The sequence below is a fragment of the Lipophrys pholis genome, assembly GCF_963383615.2.
Source record: "Lipophrys pholis genome assembly, chromosome: 16".
NCBI classification, from domain to species: domain Eukaryota; kingdom Metazoa; phylum Chordata; class Actinopteri; order Blenniiformes; family Blenniidae; genus Lipophrys; species Lipophrys pholis.
This window is the reverse complement of record NC_137634.1, coordinates 22,055,090-22,075,569: the sequence shown is the minus strand read 5'-3', so window position 1 is coordinate 22,075,569 and position 20,480 is coordinate 22,055,090. Positions and strand designations below refer to the sequence as shown.

At 41.8% G+C, this 20,480-nt stretch overlaps 1 protein-coding gene across 1 annotated transcript; it reads left to right on the top strand.

Annotated features, from left to right (window-relative positions):
• The first annotated feature begins 89 nt into the window (after positions 1–89).
• Positions 90–20,038, top strand: trim37 (tripartite motif containing 37). The gene is made up of 25 exons (XM_080483008.1): positions 90–323; positions 1,196–1,266; positions 1,440–1,541; positions 1,630–1,670; positions 2,021–2,137; positions 3,138–3,225; positions 3,487–3,609; positions 4,610–4,733; positions 5,625–5,692; positions 6,208–6,332; positions 6,429–6,479; positions 7,525–7,606; positions 7,707–7,783; positions 8,522–8,701; positions 8,805–8,919; positions 9,066–9,257; positions 9,398–9,531; positions 9,624–9,706; positions 12,914–13,147; positions 13,493–13,801; positions 14,695–14,844; positions 15,532–15,730; positions 15,822–15,913; positions 16,265–16,375; positions 17,903–20,038. The coding sequence occupies exons 2-25, from the start codon at positions 1,246–1,248 to the stop codon at positions 17,947–17,949; spliced, it is 2,865 nt and encodes a 954-aa protein (XP_080339134.1). The 5' UTR covers positions 90–323; positions 1,196–1,245; the 3' UTR covers positions 17,950–20,038.
• Positions 20,039–20,480: the final 442 nt, after the last annotated feature.

Below are 20,480 nucleotides of genomic sequence, written 5' to 3'. Positions count from 1 at the left end.
CCAGTAGATGACGGTAAAGCGCACTGAACGTTTATGGCGAACGCAAGGCAACAATCGTGCAAAGAAGAAACGCAGCCATCCAATTGGTTATTGCTAGGGGACAGAGCAGCCGTTACCGCTACATCCTCAATTCAGTGCAAAGAAACAGCCGTGTGGCGCTTTTCCATCACCAAAAGTGAAGATTTTAATTCAGCGCGACTGAACCCTGGGGCATTCCCTCCAGTTTCAGAAGCCGATAGGCCGACGGAGACTCTGCACTATGATGTAGCCTGTGTCTGCGGCCGTCTGTTTAGTCAGGTGTGACACACGGAGTCTCTGGGGAGGTGAGTGCTAATGCCTGCAAGCTAACTAAACTGCCCCCGATACGCTCATAATGATCAAATTCTTGAAATCAAAGCACCCTCGTTAATTCTGGTAATGTACGGTGTGACACACTTGTCCGTTTTGGCTGCAGCAGCTCCTGTCATGTCTGCTCTCGGCCGGGTGGGTTTTGTGTTTTGGTAGCGGATGGTGGGCCTCCTGTGTTTGACTCCGAGCTGGTGCATGCAGCTTTTAGCCGAAGATAAACATGTTTTACAGAGGCACTGCACCATAATATCTACATCATATCCTCTATAGGGATTTCTGCGCAGCGCAATCGGTGGATCGCGCATGTTGCCCAAAAGCGCTTTACTATTACATTGTTGACTCATATGTTTTGACTTTTTGTCCAAACACACTTTGGTTGAACTACCTTTTGAAAAAGGTAGTTGTAGTCTTATCTAATATCTGGCTGAAGTGTTAATTGTCTAAATACACTGAATACATTGTTGGCCCGTCACTGCAATTTTGCAAACACTTTATGAACATATTGTGAATCAATGATTATCTCTTTCAAAAATTAACATCTTCTCCATCCTGTTTCAGTGTGATTTAGAGCTGGGGGTAATGATTATTTTCTCTGTGGATTATCCTGATGGTTGTTGTTGTTTTACCTTCACCAACAAAAGTTCGAGGTTATCTTTTCGTCTGCGTGTATTTATTGGTATGTTTGTATGTATGTATTCTATCTGTTAGTTTTTTTGGGATACTAATGGCAAACTGTTTCCGAATAAATCCCCAAAACTGTGAAAACATTTTCCATACAAAGAGGATGGGATGAGATCATAGGAGAGAAAGAAATAGACACTTTCACTAACAACACTTTTCTTTTTAGACCTGTTGTTTTGAATCAACGCTGAGATCAACGACATCATACTGGCTGAAATGGATGAACAAAGTGTTGAGGTTTGTATGGCACATTACATTAATGCAGTATTTTTTTTAACTTTTTTATATCACTTTAACTCTGTTTAAGACAGGCAGCAGTTGTGGGTCTGTTACTTTGTGAAACCTTTGCGAGATATCGATTCAGTTCTGTGGTTTTCGCTGTAAAACTTTCTTCTTCTGTTTGGGTGCAGAGCATTGCTGAGGTGTTTCGCTGCTTCATCTGCATGGAGAAGCTGAGGGATGCTCGCCTCTGTCCACATTGCTCCAAACTCTGCTGCTTCAACTGCATACGAGTACGTTTTCTTACACCAGACTGCTGCCAGAACTACATCAGTGTCCGTGCTTGTATCGGTTTTAATCAAACACTGTATTGTTTGACAGCGGTGGCTGACGGAGCAGAGAGCCCAGTGTCCACACTGTCGGTAAGCCGTCACACAGCTACCACTTTCCATAAGGTGCCACACATCAAAAGACATTCAGCTGCATCTTTCAATTTGTACTAATAAAAACACATTCATGCTGTACATTTAGTCTGTTCAGCAACGGTTTCTGGCCAACTTGCACAAAGATACTTTAATGGCATATGCAGTGTGTGACCTCTTCCCACCTTGACAGAGGAAATGTAAAAGTATATTGAGCTCATCTTTAGTACTTAAAACCTCAATGCCATATTCTTAGGCATACTAAGACTGCATTTAGAACTCTGCAATAAAGCTATGGGACTTTTTGACGTCAGCCAAGTTACAAATGTTCTACTTTCTCGGCCTCCTAGGGCTCCACTGCAGCTGAGGGAGCTGGTGAACTGTCGCTGGGCGGAGGAGGTCACGCAGCAACTGGACACCCTGCAGCTCTGCAGCCTCACCAAGCACGAGGACAACGACAAGGACAAGTGAGACGCTGCTCCAACCCCCTCCATGTTTTTCTCACTCTACGTCTCTCTGTGGACTGAAGGATTGTTCAGCTCTTGATGAATCGGGAAGATATAACTTATCCCCATTATTCATTTTTTTAATTCAAACTTGATTTTAGCAACATATTATTTAAGATTTAACTTACATTTGTATTACTTCCTGCCATCATGTTCAGTAGAAGAACTGTTACAGCACGGCTGGCAGACTCAGATAATGAGTACTTTCTAAACAAGGAGAAATCTGTCCTGTTTGTTGTTTGAAGAACATGGACATTCAAGTCCTGCCGGATTCTGTCATAATATCAAGACTTTAAATAAATAAATCATGAAGTTAAATGATATGTCAACTGTGTGTAACATGGTCACAGTTTAACTGGATCTAAATGCCAAAATTCTACATACAAAACAACACAAATGTTGCAATTACACTTAGGATATGAGGTGATTATATCTCCCTTTAAATATTAGATGCATTAAAAGAGATTGAAAAAGAAAATTATAGAAGAAATTAAAACAACACCTTTGTGGCCTATTTATATTGTCTTCTTTGTAGTTAAATGTAAAAACATTTATGATATGTAGAATGTTTTGTGTGAAATCATATTTCCACACATGTGATAAACTTTCACTTCAAAGCGACTGCTAAAAGTTTAAAGTTTGATTTAGCTTAAGTATATCCCCATAATAATGACATTTCTTCTATTTGAAATTCTCTTATGTTTGCAGACCACATAATAATAGAAATAAGTTATTTTCAGAAACAATAAGAGCTTTTTATTCCTAAGAAATTAATAGGTGTTGATGTGATAAATCATTTTTTCTACTGTTTGCTGTTATTGTGTTTTTGTGTCAATATACATTTTTCAATGCTTTTAACTATTTATTGTTATTACTGTGGATTACTGTGGGTTTGGCAGGCTGAGTCAGCACTTTGAGGCACACTGAAGCTTTTTCTGTCTTTGTGATTGTTTTTCTGCAGATGTGAAAACCATCACGAGAAGCTGAGTGTCTTTTGTTGGACCTGTAAGAAGTGCATCTGTCACCAGTGTGCTCTATGGGGAGGCATGGTAACTATTCATCTGTTATGCTTCGATTACATTTCGATTGCAAATATAGAAACACCCTTAAAATCACATTTTTTTATACTTTTTACCTAAAAGTACTTCTGCATGTCACAGCAATTTCATTTACTAATAGGACATATATGATTTAATATCTCACAACTTCCTGATGCCGGGGATGAAGTCAGTATTTTCATTCAATTAGGAATGAATGAGTGTTCAGATTAGAGTAGCCATAGCCTGAGATGTTGTTTTTGTGGCTTCCAGCATGGCGGCCACACCTTCAAGCCTCTGGTGGAGATTTATGAGCAGCATGTGACCAAGGTGAAGGAGGAGGTTGCCAAGCTCCGCCGCCGCCTCATGGAGCTCATCAGTCTGGTGCAAGAAGTGGTGAGGACGGCTTATTTATTTAGTACACAAAATCCCCAAAAAGGAAAAACTCCCAGCCTTAATATTTACTGATCACCCTCACTGTTCCTGATCAGTGAAGCCTGATTGGAGCCTTGTCGTGAGATTTCTTCTGCACACATTGTGCAGAATACAGACATATTTCCTCTTTTGTTCAGGATTGAGCTCACTAAGAGCTGACTGAGATCATTGGAGGAAACTGTCTATACTTTAGCTATAAAAGGTAAATTATTCCATTGAGACATTATTGACAGTTAGAGACATAAAAATCGAGGCACTTGCTACTTATTTTCTTTTTGGCAGCTACTGAAATGCCCACAATAAGCCAAGAAATGAGAAAAGTACAAAAAAAATAAACAAATGTTATGTCATCCGTGTAGCTTTTCCTGCTGTAATGCTTTTTTCTTTTTTTCTTTTTTTTTTTGTTCCAGAAAAAAACGTTCCCTTTTCATCACGTTTCCAGTTCAATAGTAATTCCAGGGTGACGCAGCTGTTCAATTGTTAGAACTGTCGCATCACAACAGAAAAGTTCCAAGTTTCAATCTGTTGCGTGATCGATTCTATCTGCGTGAAGTTTCCACGTTCCACCTGTACCAGCATGAATCAATTCCACTTCCTCCAGCTTCTTCTCCTTTATAATCAAATCAGAAAGGATGCAGGTGTCGAAGATGATGATTTTTAGCTTCTCTGTATCAGACTCCACGCCCATCCACTCAATGCATTTACAGTTTTTGAGCAAACCATTAGTTATCCAGTTTAACCTCTTTTCCCCAACAAATCTTAAGAAAAAAAACCTTGGAAAAAAAATACCAATAAGGCGTCATAATAAAGTAATTTCTAAATCACGACCATTTATCATATTGAAGTTGTTTCATCCACCAGATGGCGCTGATATGTTACTGATTGAGACGTTGCGATGGCTCACCATACTCAGCTGCTGTTTGTTTGCTCTGTGTCTGTGTTTGGTTGTTTGCGAGCTCAGGAGAGGAACGTCGAGGCTGTTAGAGGAGCGAAGGACGAGCGCGTCAGAGAGATCCGGAACGCGGTGGAAATGATGATCGCTCGTCTGGACAACCAGCTGAAGAACAAACTCATCACTCTCATGGGTATGACTGAAGCACATATCTCTGTGACAATGAGAAGCTGCTCAATCCGAGTGTGAGGAACTTAAAGCACTCAGATCTCGTGTTTAGTAGGTTTGAGAGACACTTTTTTTTTATGCCCCTTTCAACCCGAAAGTTTTCCTCATGGCCACATAAGACGCCTGATCACTTTTGTTTACATTTCACTACAGAAATCGAGTGAATTGGACATAAATTGCAGTGCATTTTGGGTAAATTATAAGCTTGAAGTCGAATACATGCTCAGAGAGTGAATCCAAGTCTTCAATAAAATACACTTTTACAGAAAATACATGTTTTTTCATGTATTTAAAAAAACCAAAATGCAATAAACTATTAAGAATAATCATGTAAGACTATTTCCACCAATGATGTTTGATAAGTAGCTCACTCATGCTGATGCTAAATAAATAATGCACAAATTTTTTGGAATCAGTGAGAATCATGTTCATTATAGCCAAAATTCAAGATTTAAATATCGCAGACACTTGTGTTTGTGTTGATACTCGAGTTTGTCTGTTTATGTAAGCGAGTGTCTTAACAGGTTGAAAGAATTCCGCAGTTACGTGGCTCGTAAATCTGGAGGGAAAAAAAAAGGCCTTGTCCAAGACACCCGAACTGGCACTAAAACGTGTCGAATGGTCGAGGCCGTCACCTAACAAAATATTCAGACTGCATGGTGAAAGCAGTGAGAGGCACCCTTTATAGCCGCGGGTAATATACATCTGAAATATTTATCTGGACTGAGTGGATACATGCACTCTGCACACGTACACAACCCGCACCGCCACCCACCCACTCGCACTCACCGGCTTCCATCAGCGCTGACATTCAGCACAAGTACGCTGAAAATAGAACTGCCTCCCTTCCCACCAGGCCAGAAGACGTCCTTGACCCAGGAGACGGAGCTGCTGGAGTCTCTCCTGCAGGAGGTGGAGCATCAGGTTGGTCGGATACAGCACATGAAAGCCTCCATTCATTTTTGCTGCACTGCATATTGTTGTGTGATATTAAAGTTCAGCCTGCTCAGACAGCCTCATATAATGAAATCTTTCATGCTGCGTCATTGATTCAACACTGGCTATCTTCTAAGGTTCATATTCACTGTACTGTCGTGTTGGCTTGCTTTGAATTATAAAGTAAATCTCCTTTTTTTAAAATAAAGCTGTGCTGGAACTGTTCCAAAAATAAACTAGACTGTATATCAGTGTGTAGAGGATTGACTAAACCGAAGGATTCTGCTCCAATCTTTATCTTTATGCACTTTTACAGTGCATACATAGATAAACACAATGTCATTTTCACTTAATTTGCATGCATCTTTTGTGAAGTGCAGGGCGAGTAGTGTACGATAACTACACATGAATACATGATTTAAAATTTAAAAAAAGAAATCTCTTGAAAATGTCTTGTGCTTTCACAGTGTGATGATTTTTACTTTTGTTTGTGTGCTGAACAGCTTCACTCCTGCAGTAAGAGCGAGCTGATCTCCAAGAGCCCGGAGATCCTGCTCATGTTCCAGCAGGTGCACCGGAAGCCCATGCAGTCCTTCGTCACCACGCCGGTCCCCCCAGACTTCACCAGGTAATCTGCACAGCTGCAGGTTGACAACTGATGTGTCCAAAATAGAGCCCATTAAAGAGCTTTAACCAGCAGTTTTTTTTCTTTTTGTGCTTACAGCGAGCTGGTTCCTGCTTACGACTCCAGCACGTTTGTTTTGGTCAACTTCAGGTAAAATTGCTCTTTATTCTCATGTTGCTTCAGCAGCAGATGAAGTTGATATTTGAGACATACATTATCGCTGGTTCTGTGTGGACATGTAGTTATTTCCATTTTGGGACATAAATCTTTTTCTACGCTCACATTGTGACTCGTATTAGAGGCTCATAAACAGTTTTTAAAGAAAAAAATGAATGCCAGTCATTGTACTGTCCAAATGTGTGTTCGTATTATTATTTCCAATAGACTTGAGGAAAATTTCAGCAAATTTTAATCTTTAAGGACACTTCTAATGTAGCTAATGCTGCATGAAGAGGACAGATGAGAAATACTGTTTGTGTTTTCAGTTTGCTTCCAGGTGAAGCCAATTAAATATGAAATTAAAAAAAAGCCTCTCTTCGATCATCTTTTTACTGATGCATGAGCTAACATACAAGAAAGTTGACATTTACTGGTCCCTCAGTATGGGAACAAACGTACGGCTGAGTGGCTTCCAAAGAACAGTTTCCATGAACTGAATTTGAAGCATGGAAAGTTCACTAAATGGTCATTAAAATCCACTCAAAATGAAGGCAGTTGCAGTAAATTTCCTGTTATTGAACCAAATGCTTAAGGGAATGTAATCCGATCATGAATAATGTGTTGTTTTCTCTCATCGGTAACAATTACTGCTTATTTTAGTTAACTAAACATTTCTCCTAAGCTTCATAGAGCAGCCCAAAAAGACTTTCTGTCATGAAAATATGACATATTTTTATTATTAAAATGGATCTTTGGATGAATCATATATCATTGTGTTTAGAAATAGGAGAAGGTGACACCAGCAAGGTCCAGTGAGTCTGTCCTAATAGCTTTTTCCTCACAGAAAGTTGAAACGTATTAGACGTGCACTGAGCCCAGCTGTGTCCTGAAAGACAATGTGTCAAAGAAAGAGAGGAGCAACATTATTCGGATGGACGGCTGCTGTCATATAATGGCAAATAAAAAATGAACAGCGTCCGATCAGTGTCCTGGTGGTGTTCCGGTGGGTTTGATATGTATGTGTGTGTGTTTGTAGCACGCTGAGGCAGCGAGCGGACCCGGTCTACAGCCCTCCTCTTCAGATATCAGGCCTCTGCTGGAGACTCAAAGTCTACCCGGTGGGTTCACCTTTTAAATACGCTTTTTATGACAGTGATTGGTTGTTGGAAGATTTGTGGGAATAAAGCCGAAGCACGTCTGTGTAATTTGCCTTCTCAGGATGGTAATGGCGTTGTGCGTGGAAACTATCTGTCTGTGTTCCTGGAGCTGTCTGCTGGACTTCCAGAAACATCAAAGTGAGTTATTGCTTCACTAAAAGCCTCTTTTAAAATGTTAAAAGTCCTTTCAAAATACCATACAGCACTTACCTTCTCATAGTTAGATATGGGCTGAAAAGACTTTGTGTAAAAGGTTTGTTTTGTTGTGACGGTAACAATATTATACGTTTACAATTAGAGCACAGGAAGATGTACATTTAATTTATTCATTTATAATAGATCTGAACCCCTCAATGTTTGGAAAATTTTATTTTATTTTTAATCAATAAATTTTGTCTTCGATTATCGAAGTGCAGCAAAATGGTGTCTTTGTCCTGAGAAGCAGTTCAGTTTTTTGTTTAATTTGTTTCCATCCATGTCTCATCAAAACGATTCAAGAGGTTGTTTTCTTCCTGCCTCTGACACTCAGACATCAGGAATTAGTATTAATTATAATATTAAAATTCCACAAGCAAATGGAGTAGAACGAGGCTCCTCACTATGAAACGAGAGTCTATACAAGCACGCCACTGCACAGCCTCGTTTTCTTCATTTCATCCGGCAGAAACTGTTCTTGCACTATTTGTCTTCATCACACAGAAACGGCTAAATCTGTTGTTTTGGGCCAAATCTTTAAAAAACTGAGGACATTCTTCTTGGATTAAACATCACACAAGCTGTAAAACAGTCTCATGTCTTATTTGTATAAATAACTTGTCTTTTTCAAACTGCTTTGCTTTCTTTTGTCTTTTAAGCGTCATTTTCCTCACATTGCAGGTATGAGTACCGTGTGGAGATGGTCCATCAGGCGTCCAGCGATCCAACCAAAAACATCATTCGGGAGTTTGCTTCAGACTTTGAGGTTGGGGAGTGCTGGGGCTACAACCGATTCTTCAGACTGGACCTTCTGGCCAGCGAGGGCTACCTGAACATGCAGACGGATACACTGGTCCTCCGGTGGGCTCATATCACTTTAATATTCCTTGATAAGCAGAGTTTATCTTACTCAAAGTTTTCTTCCTGTGTGTTTCTGGTTTTTACCTTTTGTGGTGCTGTACAGCTACCAGGTGCGCTCACCTACTTTCTTCCAGAAGTGTCGGGATCAGTACTGGTACATCAGCCAGCTGGAGTCGGCCCAGAGCGGCTACATCCAACAGATCAACAACCTCAAAGAGGTACTGTGTGAGTTAGTGGTCTTGGGGTTTCAATATCAAGTATTCACATATACTAAGTGCCTCTGTTTATGTCCAACCATGTCTAAGTCACCAGTGAGTAACTGGATGTTACAGTGGGAAAACAAATAGAATTTTTCTGATTTCAGAGGCTGGCTATTGAACTTTTTCGTCGTCAGACATCACGCAGCTCGTCGCCTCCTGACCTGAGACCTGCTACAAGCACCACGGCCTCCGAGAGAGACCCTCGCTCAGTGAAGAGCGACGATGACCTGCAGTCCACCCTGAGCAACACTAAAAAAGGCGAAGAAGAAGAGAGGACCCAGCATGATGACTCCAATGTGAGAGTAGAAACTGGAGCGTTGCATTTATGTAGTAGCTTTCCTTGTTTTCGCAGCTGCAGGCCAGGCTAACACACTGGTGTGTGTGTGTGTGTGCGTGTGTGTGTGTGTGTGTGTGTGTTATGTGTGTTGTTGTTCAGGAGCTGTCTGATGGTGACTTGGAGGTGGACTGTCTGACCGAGGAGGAAGTGAACCCGCTGGATGGGAGCAGCACGTCGGGCAGCTCCACAGCCACCAGCAACACGGAGGAGAACGACATCGACGAAGAGACCATGTGAGCTTCGTTTCCCACTTTGTCGCTCGCGCTGTTTTCATCGCTGGAAGATGACTGTTGGAGGATTTTAATGTCTTGTGATGTTTTCACAGGTCAGGGGAGAATGACGTCGACTTCATTGGGAACCTGGAGACGGAAGAAGGAGAACTTCCTGATGACCTGGCAGGAGCCACAGGTACAACTCAAACACCATTATGAAGTTATTTCCATAATTTATTTTAAAGTTTGAATAAATATTGCAGCATTTTTTAATATGTAAATGTCCTGTTTACCAATGTTTTCCAACGTTGAGCTGATTGCTGTTTACATATTTGCTTCCATGGAACATCAGAGAATCTCTTCTATCTGCTGTTAAAGAATCAGCATATTACTCTTCTTCTGCTGGAACTGATTTATTTTCGGTTGTGTTCAGAGTGACTCAGTGAGGCTTTACGGCTGCTGGATCTGGCCTTTTTTTTTTAAATTTTTTATTTTAAAGAGAGAAAAATGTTAATGACTTTTTCTCCGAGCTGAAGGTGACTGATCTGACGATGTGAAGAGGCCACAATAATTTATGACCATCAAACATTCATATAAAAGCCCTGTTCTGTCTCAGCGGAGGCAAATAAAAGCCCCCAGCTATTTGTGCTGTTTGACAACGGTGCAAGCAGAACGGAGTAAAGCGATGGTGGGCCTCAAAGCTGCTCCTTCAGTGCGTTTGACTGTGTTGGTGTTGAAAGGCATGAAGAGGATGAGTCACTGTTGGGGCCCTGATCCCATCGCAGGCTGCTGATATAGAAACACTTTGTGTCCATATGTGCACATGTGTGTGTGGGGGGGGGTTGTGTTGTGGATGTCAGAGTTGAACAGAGCAAGAGGTTACTGCACATTCCCATGATTTCTTTCTAAAGTTTTATTTTGAGAACATTTAAAAAAAAAAAAAAAAGATAAAAGCCTGAACGTGATTTTTATTTATTTATTTATTTTTAGAGGTTTTCCTGAGAGGTTAGCAAGCAAAGCAGCTGAATACTAGTCAATGTGAGACTCGGTGAACTAGACTGATTAATAACATGACCACTCACTGTCAATATAAACATACAATTAAAATCCCCTGTTGGTATTTATGAAATTATTTAGCTATAAAAATACTATAAAAGCAATAAAACAGAAGTCTTAAATATCAATTCAATTCTATTCAACTTTATTTATATAGCACCAAACACAACACAGTCATTTCTAGGTCCTTTTAACAGAGAAAAACCCAACGAATCCACATGAGCAAGCAGATTTATTTGTGACTTTACAGGAAATTGTTGATTATATTTCACTATTAAAGCAAAGAAACTGTGAGCGCACTTCAATAACATCTGAATATCACCTTGTTTAATTGATTATCCATGAGTAAGTAATTCAGATGTAAATTAAATGATTATTTCCAATTGAATATCCTGGAATTCTGATCTCACACTAGAAATCCACTTATTTTGAGAAACCTACATGTTGGTTACTGTTGGGCTCCATTTACGACGTTATTCCAGTGAAGAATTGGCCTCATTAAAATCATCTTTTTCCAATACATTCAAATTATACCTTTAATGTTTTGATGAAGTCCGTCAAAATCACATCAATCTCTGATCCAAATATCTTTTTGCAATTGAACATTATCTTTCAACTAAGTTGTTTAAGTACAGATAAACCAGAGAACAAACTTTACTGAAAAATGATGCGTACACACAGCCAAAACCTCAGGTACACCTTGCTAGTTGTTGATTGGACCTCCTTTTAACTTTTTTTTATTCTTGGTCACATAAATTCAGCAAATTTTCTTCTAAGATTTTGGTCGATGTTGAGGTTAGTATTACATATATTTGCTGGGAATTTCTAATAAAAGATAATTATATGGTCAGCTACAATCTGCTGTGTCATTTAAAAAAAATACTTAACTGGTCCTAAGAGGCCCAAAGTATTCCAAGTAGATATCCTCCACACCATCACACCACCAGAAGTCTGAAGTGTTTATTCAAGGCAGGATGAATCCAAGCTTTCATGTTACTTACACCAGATCCTGACTCTGCCATCTGATGTGACATCAGAATTCAGTTGTCCACAGTCCAGTCTAGTATGTACACTACCGTTGAAAAGTTTGGGGTCACCAAGACAATTTTGTGTTTTCCATGAAAAGTCACACTTTTATTTACCACACGAGTTGTAAAAATGAATAGAAAATATAGTCAAGACATTGACAAGGTTAGAAATAATGATATTTATTTGAAATAACAATTTTTTCCTTCAAACTTTGCTTTGGTCAAAGAATCCTCCATTTGCAGACCTTTGGCCTTCTAGCTGTTAATTTGTTGAGGTAATCTGGAGAAATTTCACACCACACTTCTAGAAGCTCCTCCCACAAGTTGGATTGGCTGGATGGGCACTTCTTGCGTACCATGCGGTCAAGCGGCTCCCACAACAGCTCAATGGGGTTTAGATCTGGTGACTGCGCTGGCCACTCCATTACCGATAGAATACCAGGTGCCTGCTTCTTCTCTAAATACTTCTGTGTTCTTTTGCCAGCATCCCGGAGTCGCCTCTTCACTGGAGATGTTGACACTGGCGTTTTGCCAGTGCTATTTAATGAAGCTGCCAGTTGAGGACCTGTGAGGCGTCTATTTCTCAAATTAGAGACTCTAATGTACTTCTCTTCTTGCTCAGTTGTGCAGCAGGGCCTCCCACTTCTCTTCCTACTCTGGTTAGAGCCTGTTTGTGCTGTTCTCTGAAGGGAGTAGGACGCAGCGTTGTAGGAAATCTTCAGTTTCTTGGCAATTTCTCGCATGGAATAGCCTTCATTTCTAAGAACGAGAATTGACTGTCATGTTTCACATGAAAGTTCTTTTTCTGGCCATTTTGAGTGTTGAATCCACCCCACAAATGTGATGCTCCAGATACTCAAACTGCTCAAAGGAAGGTCAGTTTTATAGCTTCTCTAACCAGCTCAGCTGTTTTCAGCTGTGCTAACATGATTGCACAAGGATTTTCTAATCATCCATCAGCCCTCTGACACAATGAGCAAACACATTGGACCATTAGAACACTGGAGTGATAGTTTCTGGAAATGGACCTCTATACACCTATGTAGATATTGCACCAAAAACCAGACATTTGCAGCTTGAATAGTCATTTACCACATTAACAATGTATAGAGTGAATTTCTGATTAGTTTAAAGTGTCTTCATTGAAAAAAACTGTGCTTTTCTTTCAAAAATAAGGACATTTCTAAGTGACCCCAAACTTTTGAACAGTAGTGTACTCTGCCTTCAACCATGATTCGCTGGGATCAGCTCCAGCGCAGCCTGAACTGGGTGGAGCTGTGTTGAAGATGGATGGATGTAACGCCGTCTCTGCCCTGCAGCTGGATCCAGCTCCAGTATCCGGTCGCTACATCGCAGCGCAGCAGCCACAGCAGGGCGCAGTGCCAGCGGCAGCGGGGCGGCCATTGGCGGCGCCGTCGGGCCGAGCAGCAACAGCCTGCTGGAAATCGATCCGGTCATCCTGATCCAGCTGCTGGACCTGAAGGAGCGCAACAGCGTGGAGTCTCTGTGGGCCCTCCAGCCTCGGCCTCCCGTATCTCTGCTGCACAGCCAAGGTCTGTAAACACAGTCGGCTCGCTCACAACAAATCATTCCTGCTAAAGTGAGAATCAATACTCGCACACTGCACCTACCAAAACAAGAAGTAAATCTCTCTGCAGTGTCACAGTTTAGCAGCAGCAGTAGAGCTGCAGTTGTTCTTCAGTTTTGTGGCTTACCTAACATGTGGGACCAAACTAATACATATTTACATTTCTGAATAAATTTAGTGCTTTTTTCTAATACGAGTCAGAGGAGCCTATTAAATCCTCCCAAAACCATTTGATCTGCACTGCTGTTAAATGGATATTATACATTATGTTCACCTTTGTCGGTTCTATTTCCTGCTTCTTTCTCTGCAGCTCATTCTCACTCCAGGAAAGAGCGAGAGCGGCGGCCTCAGGTGGTGCGGCGGTCCGCCCCGGACTCGGGGGTCCTGATCCGCCTCAAGGCTCAGATGGCCGAAGTCCGCAGCAAGATGTCTGACGTCAAAAGCCAAGTGCTGGAGGCCAGGGGCCCCGGAGACCCCCGGCCGGGCCCATCTGGGGCCTTCGGCATGGACGATCTGCCGTCTCATCACGGTGACTCCGAGTTGTCAGCCTGTCGCAAGATTGGCGAGTTGGACCTCGTGGGGAGAGCAGCTGCGGCTCGATCCCGGCCCTGCCGCCCTGGTGAGGACTGCTGCTCATCAAGTCATCCTCAAGTTAATGAATATACAGAGATCTGGGGACAAAATGCCCCTGATAGTTATCGTAAGCTGACGGAGCTTGTTACTGGCATCTTTAGTTATTTCTGTGTCAGAAAAGATGCAAAAATATCGAATTGTCAGAAACTCATCGTGTGGGAAGGTGTAGCTTCAAAAAAATGATCCATTTGTTTGGTTTTCCTGCAGGAGTCGTCTCAGGTACTCGTGGTTTATCCACTAAGTCTCATCAGCCTCCAGAATCATATTTATTTTTAGCTGCTGATGCATCGGAGAGCAAATACTCTCTCACTCTCAATAATGAAATGTGTCCTGTGTGCTGTCTGTATCTCATTTCATTAAGTGGTTCATTTACACAATAATAAGTGTTTCACTGTTCACTCAATGATGTCGGCGGCTTTCATTTACAGTAACCTAACAGAGCTTTTTAAGGTAGAAATCAACTCCATTAACATACAAGCCAGAGACAGTACTGGAGTAGCTTTCTGTCTGGAGAAACACTGAAATGTGGATCATAAAGATCAGAGGTCGTGTTTTAAATCTGAGTATGTCCCTAATCATAGTTTTACTTCTATAAACCACATTTCATTGATTGTTGACTGGGGATTTCTCATTACAGGATGTACTGTGTGACTTTTTATTTTATGCTCAGTTTACAGATTCTACACTCGCTGTTTTTGGCAAAGGACTAGTCTGCATTATCTTTCCATATTTACTATTAATCCGAAGCAGCGAGACAGGGAATTCTTCAGTGGCTGCTTTTGGACCAGACTCCAGATAATGAGGCTCCCAGGGCCCGCCATTGCTGAGCTTGCGCTTTCTTTTTTTAACTGCTCATATTGTTCCTGTTTGTGTGTGCAGCCAGGAAGTCTCTCTCCCCGGTGCTGGACAGCAGCGGCTCTCTGGTGGTGAAGAGAAGGAGTCCGGAGGAGATCGAGAAAGAGCTGCGAGGAGCAGAGGCGGTCATCGAGCTCGGCCTCAGTCCCAAAGAGGGACTTGGACTTGGAGAGGGTCAGCAGCTCTTTAGCTGTTTTCACTGTGGTGCATGTTAATGAGGAAATCCTGGAGTTGAAAAAAAAATCAACTGTTTAAGTAAGGAGTTTCAAAGCCTGATTGAACTCTCCGAAGCGGGGGGGGCTAATTATTCACTCTGTAGATTATTCCCTCTGAATGACGCCTCTCATTTGATTCAGCGGTTGTGGGAAAACAAAGTCTGTTTGCTTCATCAAAGCTCTCAGTCGAAGCCCAGTGAGTGGTGTGACATTTTTTTGATTTAGACTCCACTGCAACAAATCTGAGTGTACTTCATTCTCTCTCAGCGCAGTACCTACTCGGATCATCTTCGTGATGCAAGTATTTAGTTCCAACTGACAAATACTTGACTCTCCTCTGTGTGGCTCCAGCTCAGCCTGAAATAGTACCTGGCTCTCAAGTGGCCGCTCTGTGTTAAACTGCACATTGTTGTAGCGCTGCACACTCCCCTCTACCGCTGTTCAGCCGTGTTTACAACCATTTGTGTTCACACATCTGCAACATTGCAGGTTACGAGTTTTTTTTCCCCTCATCTCTGTGATGAAACATGAACATGTCAGGTGTTTGTCAACAATAGTCTATTTATTGTTGCATTCATGATATTCTAGCAATGTTTAAAGCAAAACTAGAGCCGTTCTCACACCCTTGCTCTTCTTCCTGTTGCAGGAGTGCTGAAGGCCGACTGCCTCCAGGGCCCGCTGCTGTCTCTCAGCATGTCGTCATCAGAGCAGGTCTCCACTTCCAAGCAGACGTACTCTGTGGAGCAGCAGCTTTACGGTGCCTCGGGGTCCAGGGACGACATCTTCTCCCTGGGAGGGCCGAGCTACATGACCGCCAGCAAGTCGTGTGTCAGCAGGACGCTGGGGTAGGACTTCGAGAGCCATCACACCCACACAGCGTGGCGGAAACACAGAATACAGTGACTTTATTCTACATTCCTCTGTCTCCTGCTGCAGGACGGCCATATTGGACTGCGAGTCTGAAAGCTCAGGAAACTCCCATCAGTCCTTGCTGGAGGGACCCTCGGCACTGCAACAGTCAAGTGAAGGTGGGTTTCTGTGTGCTTAAAGCAGATCTGATGCTCAGTTTTCAAGTAAATATCATAAGTCTCCTTTGTTGACTTATTGTTCTTTTTCGTAAGCGGTTTCATTGTAAAAGGAAGACTGTTTGTTTGCATTCAAATTAAAACAATATGTGTATAATATTCACCAGAAACAGAAATTGAGCCACATGATGAGATTTAGTGGTTTGTTTCTCTGCTTGGTGTTCTTCTCTTGGCCATGATCATTGCTGTGGGCAGATGCGTCTGTTGAGTCTGATTAAGTCAAATAAAACAAGAATTCCTACTTCATGTTTGTACATATCTTACAGTCTCATCCGTCTCGTGTTTGCTTTGTAGATCAGCCGCCGTCTGTCCTGGTGGCAGCAACGAGCAGCGACAGCGACACAGAGGACGAGGCGCTGCAGAGCAACATCTCCCGCTATGACAACCACACTCCTCCTTGCACAGGTACCAATTACAGTCACTTCTATTTTAATAGCGCTCATTAGAGCATAGCCAACTCGTCTAACATTTACAGAGAAAAACCAAACAATTCCACATGAGCAAGAAGAAGCGACGGGAAAAGTACGTTTTCACCAACAGATCCAGACTCGGGTGGCAGAGAGAGAAAAGAATAGAGATGAAGAGACATCAGACAGGAAGCCAACCCCCTTCCTTTGACCTGGACAGTCTGAAAGAGCACAGAGACCATGTCAGTGGTGACATGAATTCATGGGGAATAAGAAAAGCAGTGCAATAGAAATGGTCTCCCGGGAGTCTAAACCAGCAGCAGCTTCACTGGAAAATAGTCAAGGGTGGCTTGAAGCAGCGCTAACTTTCAGCTTTATTCAATAGAAAGGTTTTAATCTACATGAGAGGATTTTGAACTTGTTTCTTATGTATGTCCCACTCAAGGCTGGATGTACTCTATAGAGTCTGGGATCTTTATTTACGATATGTGGGACCCACAATATCATCAACGCTCTTGCAGGGATTCCCAAAGTCAGCGTGATCTGCTTTTGTATGCAACTTATTGATCTGTTTATACTAGGATGTATGTATTTGGAGCTGAAACCTTATATAATTGCTATCAAGAACTGAGACACATTTGGATCTAAACGAATGTATATAATGCTGTATGTGAGCTATTGTGTTGTGGCCGTGTTTGTTGTTTGCCTGAAAATGTAATACAAATATTATTATAAAAAAAAAAAATCTACATGAGAGGAGCCTGATGGCTCGAAGCTCCGCCTCCCGTTCTTCTTCCAGGAAACCTTCAGTAAGCCGCACTCGGAGAACCGACTGCTCTGCTGGGATGACATGTTACTCTTTACAGCTTTAAGATGTGATGGAACCTTGTTGTTAACAGCTTTATATATTAAAAGAAAACAATGTTTTCAAAAATCTCAAAACAAATATCTTAAAGCCCAAATAATGACTGAATATTTAGCTGAAGTCAAGCAGAGACCAAAAAATATGACCTGGAAGAATCACCTTGGCTCTTTATCGTCTCTATATTTTGTCTTCTTGTTTGACGTGCAGAAGCAGAGAAACCAGAGAAAACTAAAGTGTTTTCTGTGCAGCACAATAAGGTCGATCAGTGACATTTTACTGTTTTCATATGTTTCTGATTCACTTCCAAAAATCAAGAGACAAAACTTTAGTCGAATAAACTCTAATCAGGAGTGACGGGCTTCAGACCAGATTGTTGTTCATAATGTGGAGAAATACATTTTTAAATAATTTATTATCAAGTCAGTGATAAGATGTTGACAAAATATTGGGTAAAGTAATAGCTCTGACTGGAAGGGGAAATGTGCACAAGTTGAAGGTTTAAACTTCCAGAAATTCTACCTGCTTGATGATCTGTGAAGTAGCTTTGTTTGGATCACGTCCAGCATGTTTGTTTTGGTTCTGAGACCCATCTACAAGAACCAACCTTTACTCCAGTAAATGTAGAAATAAAAGAGCTCTTTCTCTTCTTCCTCCTTCCAGGAGAGCAGCTTCTGTCCGACGACACCAGTCTGCCGGCTGACCGGTGATTCTCCATGAAGACGCCACACATTCTAGTTGCACATTTCTCCAATGTAGAAGCTGCTTGTTTACGCATGAAGTTTAACTAAAGACATCCCAGTGAAGCCGCCTGAGTCTCTTTCATGATGACGAGAACGATGTTTCTCACCCGTCGGGCTGATCGTGTCTCGATACGTAGGAGCTGTAAGAGCAGCGGCATCGCGCTTTCATGTTGACGTTTTGTGTTCTCGGTGGAGATGTAAGCACGTTCAGGGTCCGTTCAGGAAGTACGTTCAAGGAAAACAACCACAACTGTTTGTGCAATAACCTCTTTGACTAGTTAAGGCATGAAAACTGTTGAACTCTGACATCTGCAGGACGATTATTTCATTCACCTTCAGCACTGATCTTTATTTGTGTGTATGAATAACTTTTGTAAGTCCGACCAGTGAATCACTTACATGTAGAAACCATCGATCAGAGTGTTTTATAATATTTCATGTTGAGCTTCGGTCTGTCTGGGCTTCAGGCTCCACTCCCACTCAGCTTCTTTCAGCCTGCGTCTCCCAGCAGCAGCAGCAGCAGCGACTCACTTTATTCAAAGGCACCACAACCTGTCAGCAGCTTTCTTCCTTTCTGTGGCGAACCGTTAGCGTTCCTGGTAATTTATGTAAATGTCTTCACTCCTAATAGCGGTCTGCTTTTTGTTTGACATTTAAAAAGGGTATCGGCGACTCGTGTGGATTATAAAACGGCTCCTTGCGCTCGTGTCTGTGGGCTGGAGCGTCGAGGCGAAGCGTGCCCGGGCAGGCGTCTTTAACCCCGACATCTGCTCAAACGTTCGACCGCCTGACGCAACGTGCCGCCGCTTTACGTGGCTGGAAATCCACCTGTCTCAGTGAGAGAGGTGAAAAGATCAGTGCGACGCATACGTCTGTCAGCGGGTCGGTTCTTCTCTCACGGTTCTGAACTTTTCCACAAAAATACCTCAAACCGGCCTTTTGATGAATGAGGGACTCTGACTGTTTACAACCAACCAGCAGGACAGTCAACCATTAAAACAACTTTAATTTGTCTTTTTATCTTCAATATAAAAGGTTTAACACAGTTTTTTTTTAAAGGGTCAGTTCAGCCAAACAAACTGTTTTAATTCAGCAGTTATTGTGTCTTCCTACCCGAGGGTACGATAGATGTCATTTAGCGACTATTTCACCAAATGAATCAGCTTCTCTTCCTTTATTTGTTGAAATATTCCATTAAATTACGTCAATCTTTCTAACTTCCAATCCCAAACAAGTATGTTCATTCACTTTTACATCTTGAAAAGGTTCTAAAACTATTAAAGTCTAAAAGGTCTAAAATGAGTTTGAAATCCCACTGTCTAGCAGGTTTGATTAAGATTCTAAGGGATTTTTCTTTGAATCTGGATGAAAATGTTTCCTCTGGATGATAGAAGCGGGGCTGTTTCCAGCAGGATTGTTTTTATGTATTTAGGCAAAACAAAAATCCCAACTGAGGAAAATATCCTGATTTGAATGAACTGATCCTTTAAGTCGTGGCATATTTACTCTTTATTTTTATTTTTTTTTTTACATTTATTTTCTCTGCTGCAATGTTTACTTTTTTCTAAATAATCCTAACACACACCCGTAAGCCGCTGCTGCAACGCTCTGCACCCCGTTGGGAGGAAACGCGCCGCACGTTTTTTGGGAGTCGAGCCGTTGGTCCGACCTTCCCGCACTTTGTAAGACCGACTGTGTCCTGCTCCTGGAGCCACATCTCACTGGCAGCCGCTCGGTCTGTACGTCTTCACGTCTACACTCGCAGGTTTTACGTTGTGAATATCCGTGTGTTGGTGGTGGTGGAGCTTGCTGTACGCGCCTGATGTGCATGGCTTCATTGGCTGGATTCAAACTCCAGACCAGCTGATAATGTGACTTTTCCACGTTTCAAACGGCTGTCAGGCTCTCGATAAACACGATTTTCTCTCTTCCCGTGCTTGTGTCAAAAGTTTTTTTAGGTTTTTTTTATGCTTCCATGATGCAATTCACTTCTTTTGATGTGTAGCTTTGTTTTGTGTGTGTGTGTGTGTAATTAATAAAATGTTTTACGACAATGAAAAAGCATTTTACTGTCTTGTGTGATCTTATCACAGTCGGGTCTGAATTAGGAAACAAAAATAAGGTTTGGTTGGAGTCTCAAACGTGTCCAAGATTGAAGCATGGTTCTGTTGTTTCATCTCGATTGGCATCATAACGTACAGACTCTGTTTTGTCTGTGAAATGAGTTGAGATGATTGTCGTCATTCAGCGATCTTAAAACTGAATTTGTAATCTTATAGGGATATTAACGTTTTTCATTTTTACACCAAGTTCACAAACTTAAGACGGTTTATTTGACCTCAAAATGTCAACTTCCCCTGAATCGATCGATACACACATCGTACGTCACCTACAGTTTGTACGCCGCCGGAGCTTTGAGGGGAGAAATAGAGCAAACCCAGAAATGAACTGTTGTAGTGGAAATTATGTCAAAAGGAAAAAGCTGGTTGGAAACTCGG

Excerpts from the sequence above, each read along its gene's own strand:
- trim37 (XM_080483008.1), top strand. The coding sequence starts at position 1,246 with ATGGATGAACAAAGTGTTGAG. Across the intron at positions 7,607-7,706 it reads GGAGACTCAAAGTCTACCCG|GATGGTAATGGCGTTGTGCG; the intron begins GTGGGTTCACCT and ends TTGCCTTCTCAG. Across the intron at positions 13,148-13,492 it reads ATCTCTGCTGCACAGCCAAG|CTCATTCTCACTCCAGGAAA; the intron begins GTCTGTAAACAC and ends CTTTCTCTGCAG.